The 18095-nt window shown below is 41.6% G+C and overlaps 1 protein-coding gene across 1 annotated transcript; it reads right to left on the reverse strand.

Moving 5' to 3' along the window:
• Nucleotides 1–1203: 1203 nt before the first annotated feature.
• C3H2orf50 (chromosome 3 C2orf50 homolog) lies at nt 1204–4630 on the reverse strand. The gene is given in 7 exon segments (XM_030944760.1): nt 1204–1259; nt 1262–1291; nt 1294–1400; nt 2024–2050; nt 4347–4385; nt 4387–4453; nt 4456–4630. Coding segments are annotated over 7 exon segments (501 nt in total).
• Between the last annotated feature and the right edge of the window lie 13465 nt (nt 4631–18095).

Raw genomic sequence — 18095 nt, forward strand, 5'->3', positions numbered from 1 at the left:
TGAAAGCCCTGATCCTTCAGTTCTCACTGTGTTGAGGAAGCCAAGAGGAGAACCACTTGGGAGTCGTGACTTCAGGGGTGGGACCTGGCTCTCCTTGCTACAGTGCCTTCTTTTTTGCCTGAGACCACTTGGATCAGCGATCACACTGGTCACAGTGGTCACCTTGTTTGCTGAGCTGCCTTCTGCCACTGAAGTCTAATCATAAAAACAAATAGCTTTAATTGCAAAGCATGAGTGCACCCAGCTCCATCTCAGTCTGGTGAGAGACTGCAGCCTGTTGTGTCAAGGCAATGCTAATGGCTTCTGTGTTGAGCTCCACTTCGGCCTGAGCATGATCCTGCAGAAGTTACATACAGCTTCAAGGACAGATATTGTGTGTACCCTCTCCATGCTCTGCTCCTTGCAGATTTTTCCCTACAGAACAACAGGCCATAAAGTTTCAACCTATGTAATGAAGATGCACTAGCTGAACAGGTTTTTGGTATTGTGTTGATTTAGCTGGAGGATAGTTTCCCTGGGCAACCACAGATTTTAGGGACTGAACCTGTTAAATTCAAGGTTGACAGTCCTGAGGGTGTAAGACAGGTTGCTGAGCCAACACGCCTTCAGAGCAAAATGTGAAAGCCTGCTTCCTTGTCAATGAGTTTCCATCAGCTAAACCAGGAAAAAAAAAAAGCATAAGGGAAAGGAATTAAAGGGCAGCAAATCCACAGACACAAAAATGAAAACTAGTGTGAAAAATATTTGGTCTCCCTCCCTCAGCAGGGAGTGGTGAAAAGCACAGAGCATGTCTCACGTGCCTAAGTATTTATCCTTTAGAGCAAGTTTAAACATGCAGATGACAGAAGCTGATGAATCCTTGTCTAACTACATGAAATGCAACAAGCTTCTACGTTTTTGTCATGGCTTCCAGAACTGAAAGTGTGTTTTTTATGTTGTGACTCATCTGAGCAGATCTCTGTTGTTTGTTTTCAGGAGATAAAATTCAGGAAGAAATGGTCTTTTGTCTGTAACCTCATTCTTTCAGATGTTAGTGGCATCCTTACTGTAGATTTGCATGGGAGGATGGATGAGATCTGTAGAGCTGTCTGTATATGGCACAGTCACCCAAACTATGAAGAGGACCATTATGGCATTGTTGGACCAGATCTGTTTTTACCCTTGAAAGAACTGCTTTGTTGCTGTTATATTGTTACTGAAGCACTAAGAAAGCTGGAGCTCACCCTCAAGTTTCCTCTTTCATGCAGCACTGCTGAAGAATTCAGATTTATCAGAGCCCTGCCAGGCTCATATTCATTTGGCTGCCAGTAGTTTGGTTGGTTGAGTTGGGAACTTTGCTTGAGAACACAGACATACAGTTTGGCAGTGGCTTCTGCTCCTTTCTCTTACCCTGGATAAAACAAAGACCAATAATAAGTTTTCAAAATTGAAAGAATTGCTTCTTATAAAAGTACAACTTACTGAAATTATTTGTAATATCAGCACTTATAATATCAGCACTTCTGCTTTCAAAATTAGAATTGAAATGTACTGAAATATATCATACTGAGTGTACATGCAAGTGTTGTAGAAAAAAAGCAAAACAATTGGGTTTTTTTTTCTCCTGTTGTCTTATGATAGGATAACAGAGGGAAATGAATAATTTTAAAATGTGTTGCATAAAATGTTATCTGGGACAGAAGTTACCCAGCTCTAGAATGGTTGTGTTGTGGGAGGCTTTTTCTTTTATTTTTAGTAGTGGCTTGGGTTTCAGCAAGATGATTATCTTACAAATTTGCTCCTAGGAAGTTGATTCTTCCAGCACCTGTCTTTTTGCCAAGTTGTTAACATTAAAACAGATTGAACACACATAGGTAGCAGAGAAGAGCATTTCAGCTCTTTTATTTTTCCTAAAGATTATAGTTGTAAAGAATTTGCCAATAATGCCTAGGTATGCTTCAATTTGAAATATTAGCCTAGCTCAAATTGACAAAAACTAAATAGAGCATGGGAACAGTTAAATGTCTCTTCATTTGGTTAAGGATCCTTTAGGAAACTCCAGATCTGGTGCCTTGGAATAGAAGTAAAAAATACAGTGTCAAATTCTTTGTCTTTAAATAAATTGGTTAATGTTGATCATAATTGAATGCCTGTTCAACTGCTCAGTTTGACATGTACAGCCCAGCTCTTATACCTGCAGATTCCTTGTACTAAAACCTGTCTTTTTGGGGATGGAGCCCAGGGTTTTCTTTTCATACTATATGAGGAGTGGGTGTTATTTTTGCTAAGGGAAGGTGAGAATACCATGTCCACAATGCCTTGTGCAAATCCAAATAGATTATTCATGTCCTGAGTTGCTGTAGAAAACATTTGTTCAATGCCTTGAGCAAGACACAGCATCTTATTTTTGAAATTACCAATACTTTGCTGGCAGAAGTCCCTGGTAGGAGCTCCCAGAGCCATATTGCTGCAGGCAAACATCCATGGGAGTATTCTGTGCAGATAGGCAGCTGTGCTAGGAGCACATGGAGTCAGAAGAGGCCTGAGTTTTGCACTTCAGCTCTGTTCTATACCTGGTGTGGGGCTGCAGGGCAAGTCCTTTGATTTTCTGTCCTTTGCTTTCCTCGGCCTGAAATGGAGAAAACATCAGTTCACCCACTATTGTAAGAGGAGTGTGAGTCAAGAGAGGAAACAGTTCTGTACAGCTGTATCTGCAGCAGGGCTCAAGGGACACCTGGGTTGACTCTGAGCTGCCCACCTGTGCTGCATCTAAGCTCATCAAACTAGTGCAGAAGCTCTACATCCTTCTGAGCTGAGCTTGTCTGTACGGCACAGCCTTGTACCATGTAGAGCTAGGAGCAATGGACTTCTGTGCTGCACTTCCTTGTCCAGTGCAGATATGCCCCAGGTGCAAATAAAATCTAATTTATGACTGTTCTGTTTATCACTATGTGTCTTGGTATACCAGCACAGCAGTGAGGTCCTAGAATTTTTTATCTTGATATGCAGCCATTATTTGAGTGTTATCAGGTTCAGGTGCTATTGGATGGTGCTAATTAATGAGAAATGTCATGGTCTGAGGCATTGCCTTACATCTGCTTCAAGTCAGACATTTAATGCATACCAGCCTTTCTCCATCACTGTTTTTGGGACAGGAATGTGGAACTGAAGGACAGTCCCCTGCAGGCTGTAGGGTATGTAGTTTGATGAATCCATCTTTAGGCATCTTGTTCTTCACAAGCCTGTCCTACCCTTTTGCACGAGTTTCTGTAGTCATGGCTACAACTGGAAAGCAGAACATGCATCAGCTGCATGATGTGTCATATTACATATGAAAGTGAGTTTGCACCAATATTCATGACTGTCAACCCCAGGGACAGGCACAGAGTCTTTCCTGCTGCCTTAGCTAGGGAATGAGTATGGAACAGGCTGAGCCTGTTGAGCAAGAGTCTGAGTGTCCGAGCAGAACTGGGAAAGAGTAACATTGCCCTGGCTTTGCATGCGTCACAGTCCTGGCATCAGCCTGTTCCTCAAGTAAACAGAGCCAGGCAAGACTGCAAACTGCAAATTTCTCTGGGGAAATCAGGGCTGGGATCTGTATCTTCCCTGGTAGGCTGAAGGGGGTGAAGGTTTTTGGGTGGTTTCATTTCCCATTTTAGAAAGTCCTGAGAGTGATACTCTTTTTCTTCCCTTTTCCTTTAGCTTGGTCAGTGTGCAGCTGGAAATGGAGCTGATTTTAATTTTACCAAGAATGTTCTTCTAATAGACATGATGATGTATACTGAAGTATAAACACAAACACTTACTCAAGATATGGCAGAGACAGGATCTTAATTTCAGGTTCCTTTGGGTCACTGGTGCGTGCGCAGCCAAAGCTTAGGCTGTACGTGTGCAGCAGTCTGCTGAAATACCATAACAATGGGGCAAGTTCACTAGATTTACAGACTGGGAATACAAAATTGTATTTTGGCAGAACACTCTGTTCAGCTTCCATTTCAGCCATTTCCAAGAGTATGAGAAGAGGTGATAATATCAGTGTGTCTGCAATAAATTATAAAGCTTGGCACTTTTATGTCTTCATTGTGGAAATCTCTAAAAGCTAAAAGATACTTAGCATACAGTTCTTTGCATCGATTTTCAGCTTAAGCCCAGCATGCTGGAGATATTAGGACAGATTTTGTCCAGTGAAGGAGAGCAGAGATAATGTAACCCTAGAAAGGAAGGTATTAGGATCTGATCCAATGTCCCTGCAGCAGCAAATTTTGTTTGCTAGTGTTGGCTTTGGATCAAGCCCTAATGCTGTCAGGGACTATCAGGACCATTGTCAAGACAAGCCAAAGAGGCATGAACTGGAATAAGTGACTTACCAGATTCTCCTTCCTCTCTGTTCAGCCTCCACTGGCTCTCCAGATCTTATCCTGTTGGACTTGGTCTACCTGCTTGTCTGCCCAGGCCCAAGTAGCCACTTATGCAGTGGTTGCCAGCTCTGCTCAGCTGGGTGCTGCTAGGACACAGAAGGAGCTGGGGCTGGTTGCCCCAGAGGTATGGTTCCTGTTTGCTGAGACCTAACCAAGGTATTTCTCCTGATTCTACAACCCCTTTCCAGCTTGTCCATTTTGAGACTTACCATATACCCAGCCTTTTTAGCCATATTGTGACTTCTCAGAAAGTGAAACCTATTCTTGTTTGCACTTTCAAAGTTGCTTTTCTCCTAACATTTTCTTTCAGCTGCTGCTTTGGAGTGCTTTCAGGAAAGAACATGCACAGCAGCACTGACAGGCAGTGCTCAGCACTGGTTTACTTCCCTCTTATTTAATGCCCTTTCCTAGTGCTTTATGTTGCATCATTGCTTGAGTGCTGTCAGGGTCTTCATGGTAACAGCAGCTTCATAAGTGACTGTAATTGGATGCAATGGGATCTCCAGATGTAGCCAGCAAACTCTTAGCTCACAAGGTGATTACAGCGACTGCAGCTGAGATCAGCCTCTATTCAAAATCCTCAGAACAATAAAGTCTGGTTTAATAGCAAAGGGTGCTGTGGAGATTGCTGCTGAGTAGTCAGGAGGACTTTTGTTGTGGTTATGTAGCAGAAGCAAAACTCCTGAAAGCTGCTGGTTTCCCTTGTGTTTACTGTCTCTATTGGAAACGTCTGACTTGTGAATATATACCAGAAGAGGAGCAGAGACCCAGTGTGACAGCTGCTGAGGCCTTGAACTCTGTTTGGGGCAGAGATGTTTGGTTAAAATTAAGTGTTTCAAGGAATCTGTTCTGAAAGCTTCTTATTTTCAAATTAAAAAAATTCTTTTCTAAGCACTTGGAGAGTTCCGCAGAAGGTATTAAGCAACTATGAGAAGGTTTTAAGTAACTATAAAGGGTCATTAGGATAAAAAGTGAGAATTCTCAAAACAGTGTCCAAAATATCAGTGTTTGTCTTTGCAGTCAGCCTGTTAGGCTTCTGTGGGATGAACTCGCTTCCTCAAGTATTTGTGACCTTGCAGGAAAACAGAGTATTTAAAGTATAAATTTCCTCTGAAATTCTTGACTGACTTGTTTTTGAGTAGTGTGGATTAGTTCCAGATGAATTCTATCCTCTTGTTTCATCTTTCTGGTAAATGCTAATGAACTTTGAATCTACTTCTTCGGGGGGATTTTGGCAAACTTATTTGCTTGCAGTATTGGGAAACACATACTGAATTTGGCAGATAATTTCTTTAACAGTAGTTACAATTATACAACAATCCTAACACTTCATGTTGACAAGTTGAGCAAAAAATACTTCTACAATTCTACAATAATCTTTGAAAAATTATTCTGAATTTGAAAATCATGATAACTTAAGAAAAGGTAAATTCCACCTCAAACCCCTATGTTTGCTTTGGTTTTGAATTAAATTTTAGTAGGCTTTTTGTTTATTTGCTATTTTTTCTGAGATAATTGAAACATGAATAGTTCAATAGTTTCATCTCTTTCAACCAAAAAGAAAAAGAAGTCATGTAGTCACATAGCATTGTCATGGAGTGAAGAAATGTAGTCCTTTTCAGCCTGGACTAGTAGTTGTCCCTGTTCCTCTTGTGAAATCTGCTTATCCTGTTGCATTTGGTCCAGGGTCCTCTCCAAGTTGGAGTCTGTGCAGCTGGTTGGAGAGCAGCCTTTTAGCAGCATCTGATTGCTTTAAAAGGAATCTGAGGCACATTTGGAAGAACCAATGCACTAATCAGAGTGCATAGGATTTTATCTCCTGATCTGTTCAGAAAAGGATGCTGATGGAAAGTCTGTTCCTCTTGATTCTTGTGTACAAAGTTCCTGTATCAAATTGAATTTTAATTCTGATCATTCTTTCAAGTCAGTTTCTGCAAATTAAACAATAATAAGGTAAAACTGGTCATTGTACTGAGGTTAGCCTCCAAATGACTATCAGCTACCAAATAAACTGGACAGAAAGATTACAATCATGTGTTTTAAGTCTATGCCATTAAGTGATCTCAGCAGACCTGGCACAGATACTGAACTGTTTCCCTTCATTTTCTCCATTTGCCAGTTTAGCATTTTATTTGCTCATTTAAATTGGTACAACAGATTTACTGTGAACATCTTTTCATCCTGTAGGTTTATGTTTATTTTGGCTTCATGCCACATGCATCAAGGTAAACTGATCAGAACCTCTTGATATTTTCTGGTTGGGGACATGAAACTTGAAAAAAAATTATGAGTGTCACTGTCAAAGATGGCCTTTGCTTAGAAGTATGTTTTGTGATTAATTAATTTGACAAGCAAATGTCAGGGCCTGTCATTTTGAAGAAGAACTTGACTGAGGTTGGTCTTTTGGTTTTACAAGACAAGTGATAATATGCAGTACAAATTATTCTGGCAGAAATATGGCAGTTATTTCCTTTGAGTCAAAGGAAAAGATGCCTAGAGAAGCTTTTTATAGAGGAAAAATTTCAGACAAAACCTTTTTATTTGACCACAAGAGGGTGTTGCAGTATCAGTTATGCAAGACTTTAACTAATGTTTGCCTTTATGTGCTCTGACTTATTTTTAAGATACATATTTCTCAAAACTGATTATTTAAATTAGGTGGTAGTAGTTAAGAAAATCAGGTTTTGTATGCCAGTATTTGATGTCCTTGTCCAAGGGCAATTTCTGAATTAGTTTTTCCTAAAACTTATAGTAAAAGTTTCTTAAAGACTTAGAGGTTCCCTTCACTGGATAACAGAGACTTAGACAGTTACTCTGAAGCAATGAATAACTTCATGGAAATGGCTTGCAAGAATACATCAGTCACATGAGAGAAATAGTAACAGGAGATGAATGTGTTGCTGCTTTGTCTGGAAGTGCCCATTGGTTCAGGATGGGAGCTGGCACAGTCAGTGAGACTCTGATCTGATTTTTCCATGTGGTTTTATTTGAAGGAATAAGTTCTGAAATCTTTTTTAGCTCATTTGTGTTTCCCAATTTTCTCATTTACACCCAGTTCTTCTACAGTATACATCCAATGTTGATTTGCACTTTTTTAATAACTCAATACTGTGTTGCAATACTTCCCTACAAAAGTTGTGTATTCTGAACTTTAAGGGCTGTGTTGCCAAATGTTTGTGCCATGGGAGAGGGACCTAGAAGGATTTTTGAATTCACCCACTCCTAGATCTACTGCTGAATTTAGGAGAAGGTGCATGGGATGCCCACATGTCTCTCAACAAGCTTACCTTGTAAAATAAGTAGAAGAGCAGCCATATCTCATTATCTGTGAGGATCAAGTTTCTGAGTGTTCTGATAGTGACTGATGGACAACAAAGCAATTTTCATACAAGAAGGTTTGTGAGGTATTGTGGAGATTTAAGTAGCACACACATTGAAAACCCAGGTGCAATGCATGTGCTGTATGCAAATAAGAGGCAGGAGCAAAAGCTGGAGGAGAGGGCAGCCCTCTGGAGAGCAGCTTCTTGGAGCAGGTCACAATTCAGAAGATCTCTGTCACTTCATGATGAGTGAAGAGATCCCCACGGAAATCTTTCAGCACAAGCAGTGTTTCCTGCCTGCCTCAAATAGTGGCATTTGAATTGTCATCATCATGTCCCTTGAATGAATGAAGATCAGTCAAGTCAGTCAGGGTTGCAGGCTGGAAGGAGGGCCATGGCCATGGCTGGCAGAGCAGCTGTGAGGTGGTTGGCCAGAGGACACTGAGCACCCAGCAGAGAAGTGACATTTGGCAGGGCATTAACACACTGCTTTTTCATCAGCCCTGGGCATTCAGCACCGAGGGCTCTGGAAAGCCTGGAGATGGCAGCTCCTGCTGGTGAGCCATATCTTGGTCTGGCAGGAGCAGAATGGCTTGGGTCTCTGTATGCAGGCAAAATGAAAACAAATCCAGCCAGCTGCCACTTTGGAGTCAAACTCCTTGTAAGCAATTTATGTAGCTGATTGATTAAAGGCATCATGCATTAAGTTTTGCTGTGGGTTTCTTAAAACATACACTTATTTCATGTCTTTATGGAGTTGTGCTGATAGACCCTGGCAAGCGGAGTGTCTGTTGCGTCGGCAGCGTACAAATACCACGGGAGGAATGTCTGCTTCCAGTGACACAGAGTCTGACACTTCAAATACAACCAAAGCTGTAGTACAGACTGCAAGAAATCTGTTGTGATTTTTTTTATCCCCTTATAAAGGTTGTAAAATATGTTAACTACTGATGTGCAGTTTCCCTATTTGAAGCAAAAATTATTTATTTGGGCTGTTATGTGAGTAGGGATTTGAAGGTATCTGGTTTTAGGAGAAGGAACTTTAAATATATGTAGTGTTCCTCATGGCTGAGGAATCTTTTCAGTTGCTATTACACATAATTTAAGTCTTAGAGGCCAGATCCTGTGAAGAAGTGCAATATTGTAGGGACAACCAAAGTTATCTTTGTTAGTCAGAGTTGAGTTAAAATCACATCCTCACCACAACAGGGAGCTCTGGTAACTGCACAGTGGAGCTTGGCTTTATTCTGTTCATCCTCACTGTTGGCTCGCACAATTTGTGAACAGGTCCAGGAGAATTGCAGGGTATAAAGTGGTTCAGTGCTCTGCAGAGCGTGCTTTGTGCTGCCTGAGCACCCGTGGCAGTGGTTTGGCCTCTGACTCTGGCGTGGCTCTGATTCCTGCACTCCTGGGGTCTGCAGCTGCTCACAGAGGCACCTTACAGGGCAGAAAAACTGCCTCAAAAATACTACAGAGGCTCAGTTTTCCCTCTCTGCTACCTGTAGCACTGTGGTACTTAGAGAAGTATTTTGTCCTGTGAATTACAACATTCCAGCTGTGTATTATTACATATTTCAATGCTCAAGACTCTTTTCTGGTTTTGGGGCGTTTTGCATTATTCTCTGGTTTTTCACCTGTCTCTTCTGGCAGCTAAGGGTATAATTTGTTGGTCTGCATTTTTGTACACTGAATGTTTCATTTGCCATCTGTTCACCATATTCATAAAAGACATTAACTTGCTGTTTTTATGTGAGAAACCAAAAATTCTCTGCTGTAAGTTATGCAAAGTTTTCAAAGGACAACACCTAAAATTTATTTTAAATTGTGTCTCACTATTAAATGAAAGGTGTCACCTGGCTTTTAAAATGTTCTTCACCTTTGTTAGCTTTGTTGGCTGAGTATTGAGCTACTTCCTCTTAATTTTTTTCAAGGTAACTGTCAGAGTCTTGTCTGATCATGCTAATCACAAGCTTTGTCTATTTTTCAGCAAAGCTTTTAGAATCTTCATTGCAGTTATTAGTGTCAGTTTCCTTTTTAACTGTAGAAGCTAGCGTCAAATCACACTTCAGGCTGATGTTTGTCCATCTCTGACTGTTGGGGTTTGGAAAGACGCTCTCCCTAAAGGCAGGATGCTCCCATAATATGGGGGGTTGTGTATAACCTTTTCTTTGATACACTAAAATCTGGTGGCAGATTTCCAGAGATGATGAGGATTCAGGTCTGAAGGGACCTCAGGAGGTCTCTAGACCAACCTGCTCCTCAGAGCATGAGCTATGAAATCAGACCAGCTGGTCAGGGCTTTGTGCTGTTGATCTTGAAAGCCTCCAAGGATGGAGACTGCAGAACCATTTTGGGTAATGCATCTCACCTCAGGGTTGCCACTGTAGTGAAGATGTTTTGGCTTATATACAGTCAGAACCTCTCCTGTTTCAACTTGTGCCCATTTTATTTCATTCCTCCGCTGAGCCATGCTCTAAGCAGCCTGACTGTGTCTTTCCAATAATCTGATTGCAGTTACTGGGACTCTGCTCCTTGGTCTCCCCACAGCCTTCTCTGCTCCAGGCTGGGCAGAGTTTGATCTCCAGTTGTGTTGTCTGTGTTACACAGATGTGTCAGATCTTTACCTGACCCACTCTGTTCTCTGTCCCTGCCCGATTTGACCATTTACGCTGCTCATGCCCAGCAGGGCAGATGGTTCATGAGATCTAGAAAGGAAAATAACAGAGTGTACTTGGAGTGCACATGGAGTGCCATTTTGGCATTCTTTTCTTAGATCACCTGCACTGTTCTGTAGCCCAGTTCAGCCTTATTCCTTCTATGGTTGTACCAAGTTTGACTGTTTTGCTGTAGGGTTGGAAAATTTTGCTCCCTGAAGAAATGGACATCCAGAACAATGTGAAATCTTCCTGGATTTCACAGTTTGGAGCTTTTTCTTTTTATCTTAGTTGTGCAACCATTCACATACAAATACTCAGACAAAACTGAAAGGAAAACAGCTGCATCTCCAGACCTTTAGTCCAGAGTAGCCAAACAGACTTAGAAAATATTTCAGACTGGATTTTCACTGTACCAGGTGCGTCAATAATGATCTTGCTATGGTGTGGTGAAGAGAATAGGAGTCTGCCTCTTAGAATGGGCTGTATTCCAGTTTTCAAGACAGGTCCCAGTTTCTCAGAAACCTTTTGCTTAGGTCACTACTTAAATTTAGAATTCTCCCAAAACATTATACAGAAATACAACTAAAAGTGCTGTTGCAGAATTAGGATTAAATCCTGCCTTCTTGCATTTGGTCACTTAATGAGAAAAAGGGCAAGACCTTATCCTACTTTTTGTGTGAACTACCCACATAATCTACACATGTACAGTATGAGTATCATATATCTCTCTTCAAAATTCCAGCTCTGAATCACAGTGCTGATAGAAGTGCACCTACCAGCATTTTCCATGTAAACTTCATTAAAAACTTCAGCCAAACTGAGATTATGGAAAACTGTTGCCCTGTTTCACATGAAGCATTTAATCTTGAAATATAGTGAGATCAGTGAATGAGAAACAGGGTTTCCAAAATCCTTCGAGGTTCTGGAGGCCCAGGACAGAAAACAGAGCAAAGCATGACAGCATGAAGAGCCCCATGTCAGTTGAGGTCTCCTACAGCTTCCAGCATTCCTGGCACTTGATAGCAGGCATCTCAAAGTTCTGAGATGTTGTGCTACCTGGGTCCTTGGTTTCTGGGCAGACTACTCAAGGCTTCCATATATTTTTAAAAGAAAATTAAAAAAGCAACCAAATTAGGGATATTCTGATGGGCATATTAATTCTTTGTCCACTTCAGCATTCCAAGTCCTTGGTAGATTAAACCATGACAGAAAACATTTTGCAAAGTCTTTGTTCTTGTCTGCTGACCATGCCAAAAGTCCTTTAAATGTATTCCAAATTGTTTAAGACTAACTAATCTGTGCAAAATTAGTTGGGTCAGTGAGAAGATCACACATAGAAGCATTTACTGCCATTTAGAAAGTCCTAGGATAGCTGAGAAGTCCATGATAGGCCAGCAGATCCATAGCTAAGCTGCAAGAGACCTGCATCTTTCTACAAAAGCAGGAGGGACAGGCAACGTCTGGCTGTCATGTTGCTCTGGATGACAATGAGTGTGTCAATACTTCACATCTTGACATCCAGCTAAGAGTGTTATTCAGCGTTATTCAGCCAAATCTCCCCGTCACCTCTCTCCACCTACTGCACGGTGGATTGTGCCATGGAGTGGTCCTGGAACAGGCAGCCTGTGGGGACTCTCAGAGTGCTCTGGGGAAGGTGAGGTGCACCCACTCTGCAGCTGCTCACATCTGTCAGCACTGAGCGCCAGGGAAGGGCAGGCAGCCCCTGACCTGCAGGGTGGGTTAAACATCTCTGTGGTTCCTTAACCACAGCTGGTTTCACTCCAAAAATCCACTTCCTGCTGCTCACACGTGTTCCCTACACCTCCACTACCTGCAGGGTGGCAGAGATATCCTTAAAGGAGTCCTACAGCAGCTGTTGAACAGGAGATTTACTGTGAGGAAAAGGTATAACTACACTTGTGCTGGGAAAAGAGTGCCAGAGCCCACTCTCTGGATGAGAATCATAAACATTTCTCACATTAGTGAAGAAGTTTGTACTAAGTGATTACATTATATTGCATGGTCTGTTCTATTACTTAATTCCTGTTTAAAAAGGGACTTAGCCAGGAGCAAAGGAAGAGGTTGGGTGAGGGACTTTGTAGAAAAAATAGCTTAACTTTCCAGTCTTTTTCTCTGTTTGATTAGTTTAATATTCCTACTTCCAGCCCTTTTTTCCCTCATAAAATTTTGTTATGTACTTGAACCTGACAATTGGAGGATTGAGGATGTGTTTGGACTGCCTTTTTTTGCAAGTCTGATGCTGAAAACAACTTGTGCCATTAGCATAAAATAAAAAGCCCAAACCATTTTACAGTTTACAGAAGCTAAAAGTTTTGCTGATGAATGGGAATATCCATATTGGAAATAGCCTGCATTGGCTCTGTAGTTGAAATGGTACCATACTCTTGCAAAAGGCCGGATAGAGATAGAGATTTTGAATAAAGCATCTCTGTCCTGTATCCATGTGCTCTTTGCCCTTTGCCTGTTTCCATTCCTCCATGGCGTCATTAACTTGCCATAATGTGAATATTCTCACAGTCTGCATACTTCAGCTTGCACAAACCTGCCATTTTGTAGGAGGACTAGACAACAACAATCAAAGCAGATTTTTCAAGCTGCTCCTTTTAAAAAAACTTTTATCCCCAAATACAACTTTTAACAAAAAAAAAGTTTGTCTTACTTTTCTATATGTCTTTGTTTGTGGAGAGTGTTCAGATTCATCAGCACCTTGGTCTGTGGTGGCTACTTTGTACATTCTGTTTTATGGACTCTGCTGTTGGGATTGTTGTTAGCTGGGAGAAGTAAATAGACTGTGAGAAAGAGATCACACCATAGCAACCTTAATCTTCTGTTTACAGTTCAAATAAATGTCTGTGCCATGGAAATTTATGTCCTGAAGAATTTTCTAAACTAGAACATTAATTGGTTCAATAACAAAAGGATTAATGCAGATAAGTTGAAGATTAATCTACATTCAATATTTAAATGGTGAATAATTTTATTTTTTAAAAGCTGCCATTGACCCTGAGATTATCTCAGCTAGTCAGAGCATGGTGTTAATACCACCAAGTTTGTGAGGTCAATCCCCATATGGGCCATTTACTTAAGAGTTGAACTCTATGATCCTTGTGGGTCCCTTCCAATTCAGAAGATTCTGAGAATCTGTAAATTATACAGGCCACAGGCACTCAGTAGGAAGAGAGTATTTTTCACATATTTATAATACCAGAAAGTACATGATTGTTTTGAGGGAGAGGCTCCTGTAAGCATCCAGCAGAATATGACTTCTCCCATTAAAATCAATGTTTAATGGCAGCAACTCCATATGTGCTTTGAAAATCCAAACATGTCAGTTTGTAATTTCCTCACCTTTTGGTTAAAGAAGTAGATTTTACTCAAGCAAAACATCTATTGGCTGAACTGGATGTTTTGCTCCCCTCTGAACATCCTGGCTGGAGGGAGATCTTCGACCTTTAAAGGGTATGCCAGGAAAGTACATTTTTTCCTTCCTGCAACTGATGCTAAGACACTGTGGCTGGCAGTACTTTGGGTTTGTTCTTTTCTTAATATGCAAATTGGCAAGATTTTACTCCCAAGTGTAAGCATTCCTTATTCCTTAGAGATTTCAGCCGTATGTGTTTGTCCTTCAGCTGGCTTGCCTTTATAACTGGCCAGTGGTGCACAAAGCATGGGCAGGGGAAGTGTCAGTGTTGGATGGAGTCACCATTTGGGAGGATCTTCTCTCTAGTGAGGCACTTGTGGGTTTTGGCACAGAGGCTGGAGAAGCCAGTTAGGAAGCAGAGTAGGGTTAGGTATGGTTTTAATATCAGAATATTTCCCCCCTGATGGAAATTATCATAAAAACCAATAACTGCAGGACATCAGTGGAATATTAGTCTTGAAATACAGGGGTAGGTGATCCCCACAGAGCCCCCTGCACAGTGCTTGCTCAGAGCCCACCTGCAACACACACACCTGCAGGTCTGTGCCTCTTCTCTCCCATCTTCCTTCCATCATGTGAAGATTAGCTGGTGAGGGGAAAGCCAAGCTTTTTATGTAGCGCTGGCTGCTATAGAAACCACGAGCTCTGTAACAGTGAGCTTGGCTGTGTGGGCACAGCAGCAGCAGCTCCCAACCAGGGGATGCTGGAGCTGCACTCTCAGTTTTCAGTGTTCTCAACCAAAACCCAGCTGCCTTTGACTGTTGTGTGTCTGTCTCTGCAACGTGCAGGTGTCTGACATGGGAAATAAGATGATTTCTCTCTAACATGAGAAATAAGATGCCGAATGTCTGGCGTTGTTCACGCTGTAGAAGAAATCCACAGCTCCCAGCTATGAAGGTTTATCTGCCATTTCAAGTCTGTTGCAATGTGTGGATGACATCAAGCCTCTAGTGATTTGAATTATGGCTATGACTTTCCCCAGAACGTCACTTTCATCCATCTCCGCGCCGGCCAAAATGTAAAGAGCCAGCATTAAAAGAGGTGATATATGAAAAGTATTGTGTCTGCTATGCTTTTCATGACAGCGTTAAGATAAAAAACTCTATAAAATGACTGATAGATATTTCTGAAGTCAGAGGAGGATAGAGCTGTCGGCTGAAAGGAGAGAAAAGTAATCTGGCATTGATCCTTGGTCAACAGGACAATGCTGCTTATTCTGGTAAGTCTGGCTTTAGAAAAAAAAAACAAACAACAAGAGAGAAAACAAATGTAGAACATCCCAAAGACATCTGAAGTGCACTCTGCTAAAAGTAAAAAGGAAATTATATTCATGAAATGTTTTAGAGCGGTAGATATGATTGCTTCTGTCTGGGTTACAAGATCTCTAGAGGAAGAAAAAGGGGCCTGCTTTTTTAAAACCCAAGTTCTGGATGGTATGGCTGAGGCAGTATCTCAAAAACATTTACCTAAGAGACAAATCTGAAAAAAAAGTACCCTGATGAGTACAAAAAAACCAACATGGAAGATTCAGTACAAAATAAAAAAATTAGAAGCTGAACTTGTTTTAGGTTCCAAAAAATTCTTCTCAGAGGAACTTGTGTCCCATGGGCGAAGTATTGAGTGGGGTGGAGGTGAGGCAGGGACTGTGGATGGAGACTGGGGAGCTGCTGTGGATGGGAAGGATGAGAGCTTTGAATGCTGACCTCTACTTCTGCAAGTTATAAGCTAATTTTGCAAGCTTTTGTCCTGCTTTATCCTGCTCCTCTCCTTTCAAACACTGGCACAGGCTATGCTACATGCACAGCAGCCTCCCCTCTGAGGAATAAATGTCACAGCAAAATGTTGGTGCTTCTCCAGGTCCCATTGAGTACCTTCTGCAAATCCAGGGTGTCTATGAATTTTGAGACAAATAGAACTCAGAACACAGACAGCAGACTCAGGGGGTTGACAAACTGCATACACCAGCTATTGGAAAGTGCACGCTGAAAGAAAGGGGATGGTTCACCCCCTCTGCTTTGAAATCAGCAGCCAGTCAGGTGCTGTCAGAAGTAAAGATGCTCAGGAAGTACTGGAGTTGATCCCATAGTGGGGTAAGGATTCTGACAAACTGCAAAACCAAGTCTTTCCAGAAATACTGCATGATTTACACACCCACTTCTTAGTTTTGAATAATCTAGGATTATTGCTGCCAGACAAACTAAATTGGTGCTGTCATAAGCTCTCAAAGGCAGGCAATAGCAAAACCAATTCAAGGGGTTTTGTTTTCTTCTTTGATTTTTTTTTAGAGCTTTGCTAGCTGTGAAAATGATGAAACACCTAAAACAGTGTGAAAGAAAAGACTGTTTGGGATTATACTAAGTAATTTTTCTGGTGGGAAGCACGCAATTATGTACTGTCAGCACATGGAGCGTGATGGGACTGTAATTTTGGCTATGTTATTTCCCTGGGTTGCCAAAGAAACCATAATAAGAAAAGTCAAAGTGCTCTTGTTCTTATTGATCTTCTTAACAAATTCTCACAAGCAGCATTGACTGTTATAATTATTTTCTCTTCTCTAAGCCGATATCTGATGTCACACATACTACTGTCAAAATCAGCTGGTTTGCCAGTGCTGAAATCTAGCATAAAACTCTGTAGAAAAGGCTAAACTGAAGGAAATTGAATGAGCACATGAATGCTTTCCTTTGCTGTTTCTTTAAAAGCTTTATTGATGTTGTCAGAAATGAGAAAAAAAGGCTGCCAAGTCCAAGAAAATTAATCCCTGTCAATTTAAAGTTGGGTGAGATGACGATGAAGGTCTCCTTGATGGCTGGCAGCATCTGAGGTGTGTTCAAGGAAGAGCAGGAGCTCTTTGGAAACATTTCTTTCTCACCATAGGCCAAGGCAGGTTTGCTTGGCAGCCTTGGGAAACAATAGTGGTGTGCTTTGGATGGACTTTGGGAGACACAAGAGAGGGAGGGCAGTGGTAGGGACCTGCTGGAGGACAAACAGCTCTGGGGCAGCAGTAGCAATAGGGAAGAAGGAAGCCAGAGGGGCTTTTCTTCACAGTCCCTGTGGAAGCAGTAGTTAAGCAGGTGGTTGAAGGCTTCCTCCTCACCCTTGTCCTCATTTTCTCCTCACCTCATCCTCCTCCTCTTCCTCCCTGGCAGAGTCCCACAGGGAGTGGGGTCTCTGGGGCTCTGTGGAGAAGTAAGGTAATGAGGCCACACCAGGAGACTGAGGGAAAGCTGACCAACTGGCACATCCTGCAGTTAAAATTTTTAATTTTTTTTTTCCTTTTTCCTCTCTGTCCTTTGAAAAGGGGTATTCTGGTCCTGAAGTATCTCCATGATCCATGCAATCATAATTTTTTATTCAAAAACTGAGTTTACAGATAAAGAGAGTGATGGCTAAAATGAACCTATAAACTGGAGTGTCTGCAAACACATCCCATGCTATTTCTGCAGCCTCTTGTAGCAGCTGTCTGTAGCTCCTGTAGTTGAAAAGTTCTGCTGAGTAGTAGATGCAGAGAAAAGAGACTTATTACTGTATAAATAAAAGCCCAAGAAGGACAGAAAGATTCCTTAAGGAAAGCTGATCTAAAAAATTTGGGCTTTAGCTGTGGGACTAGAGAGGGTTTTGGTCATTTGGAGCATGAAAAGCAAGGGTGTTCCTTTAATCAGATTTTTGTGTTCACTTGCAAACTCTCCATCCCCTGTTGCCCTCAGATGATGAGCAGTGACGTATGGATGCTGTGGGAGGCTGGGACTGGGAAGGCAGTTCTCTCAGGTCAGGAGAGTGCTGGGCATTGACAAGTGCAGTGCACCTATGGCTGGTCTGCAACTCTGGCTGGGGAGATAAAAAATGGTTCAGATTTATTTAGGGTGCAAAGTAAGCCTTGAAGAGTAGGAAGCTCTTGGTGAAAGCTGAGAGGTGGACATGCAAGCAGAAATGTTAACGTTGAGTTTGTGTCCATGTGGTTGTCTACCTTTTCCTAAAATTAATGGAAAGCACAGGTTTTCCCTCATTTTTAAAAGAATTTTCTCAAGAAGTTTTACTAGTATGTGAGGAAGATATGACAACACCTTCCTGCCTAATTGGCAGTCTGCAGCTAACTTATGAGCCTTTCTTAATAACATTTCAATTATTCTCCTTCATACTGAGTGTGAGTGCAAGATATAACTTCAGTAAAATTATTACAGCCCTATTTTTAATCTCCCTGTGCAGATTGAGTAGCTCTGGTATTTGGAAATTGAGCAGCTCTGGTGTTTGGAAATTATGTGTGACAGCCCCAGGAAAG

Source organism: Camarhynchus parvulus, chromosome 3 (assembly GCF_901933205.1).
Source record: "Camarhynchus parvulus chromosome 3, STF_HiC, whole genome shotgun sequence".
Classification (NCBI taxonomy): Eukaryota; Metazoa; Chordata; class Aves; order Passeriformes; family Thraupidae; genus Camarhynchus; species Camarhynchus parvulus.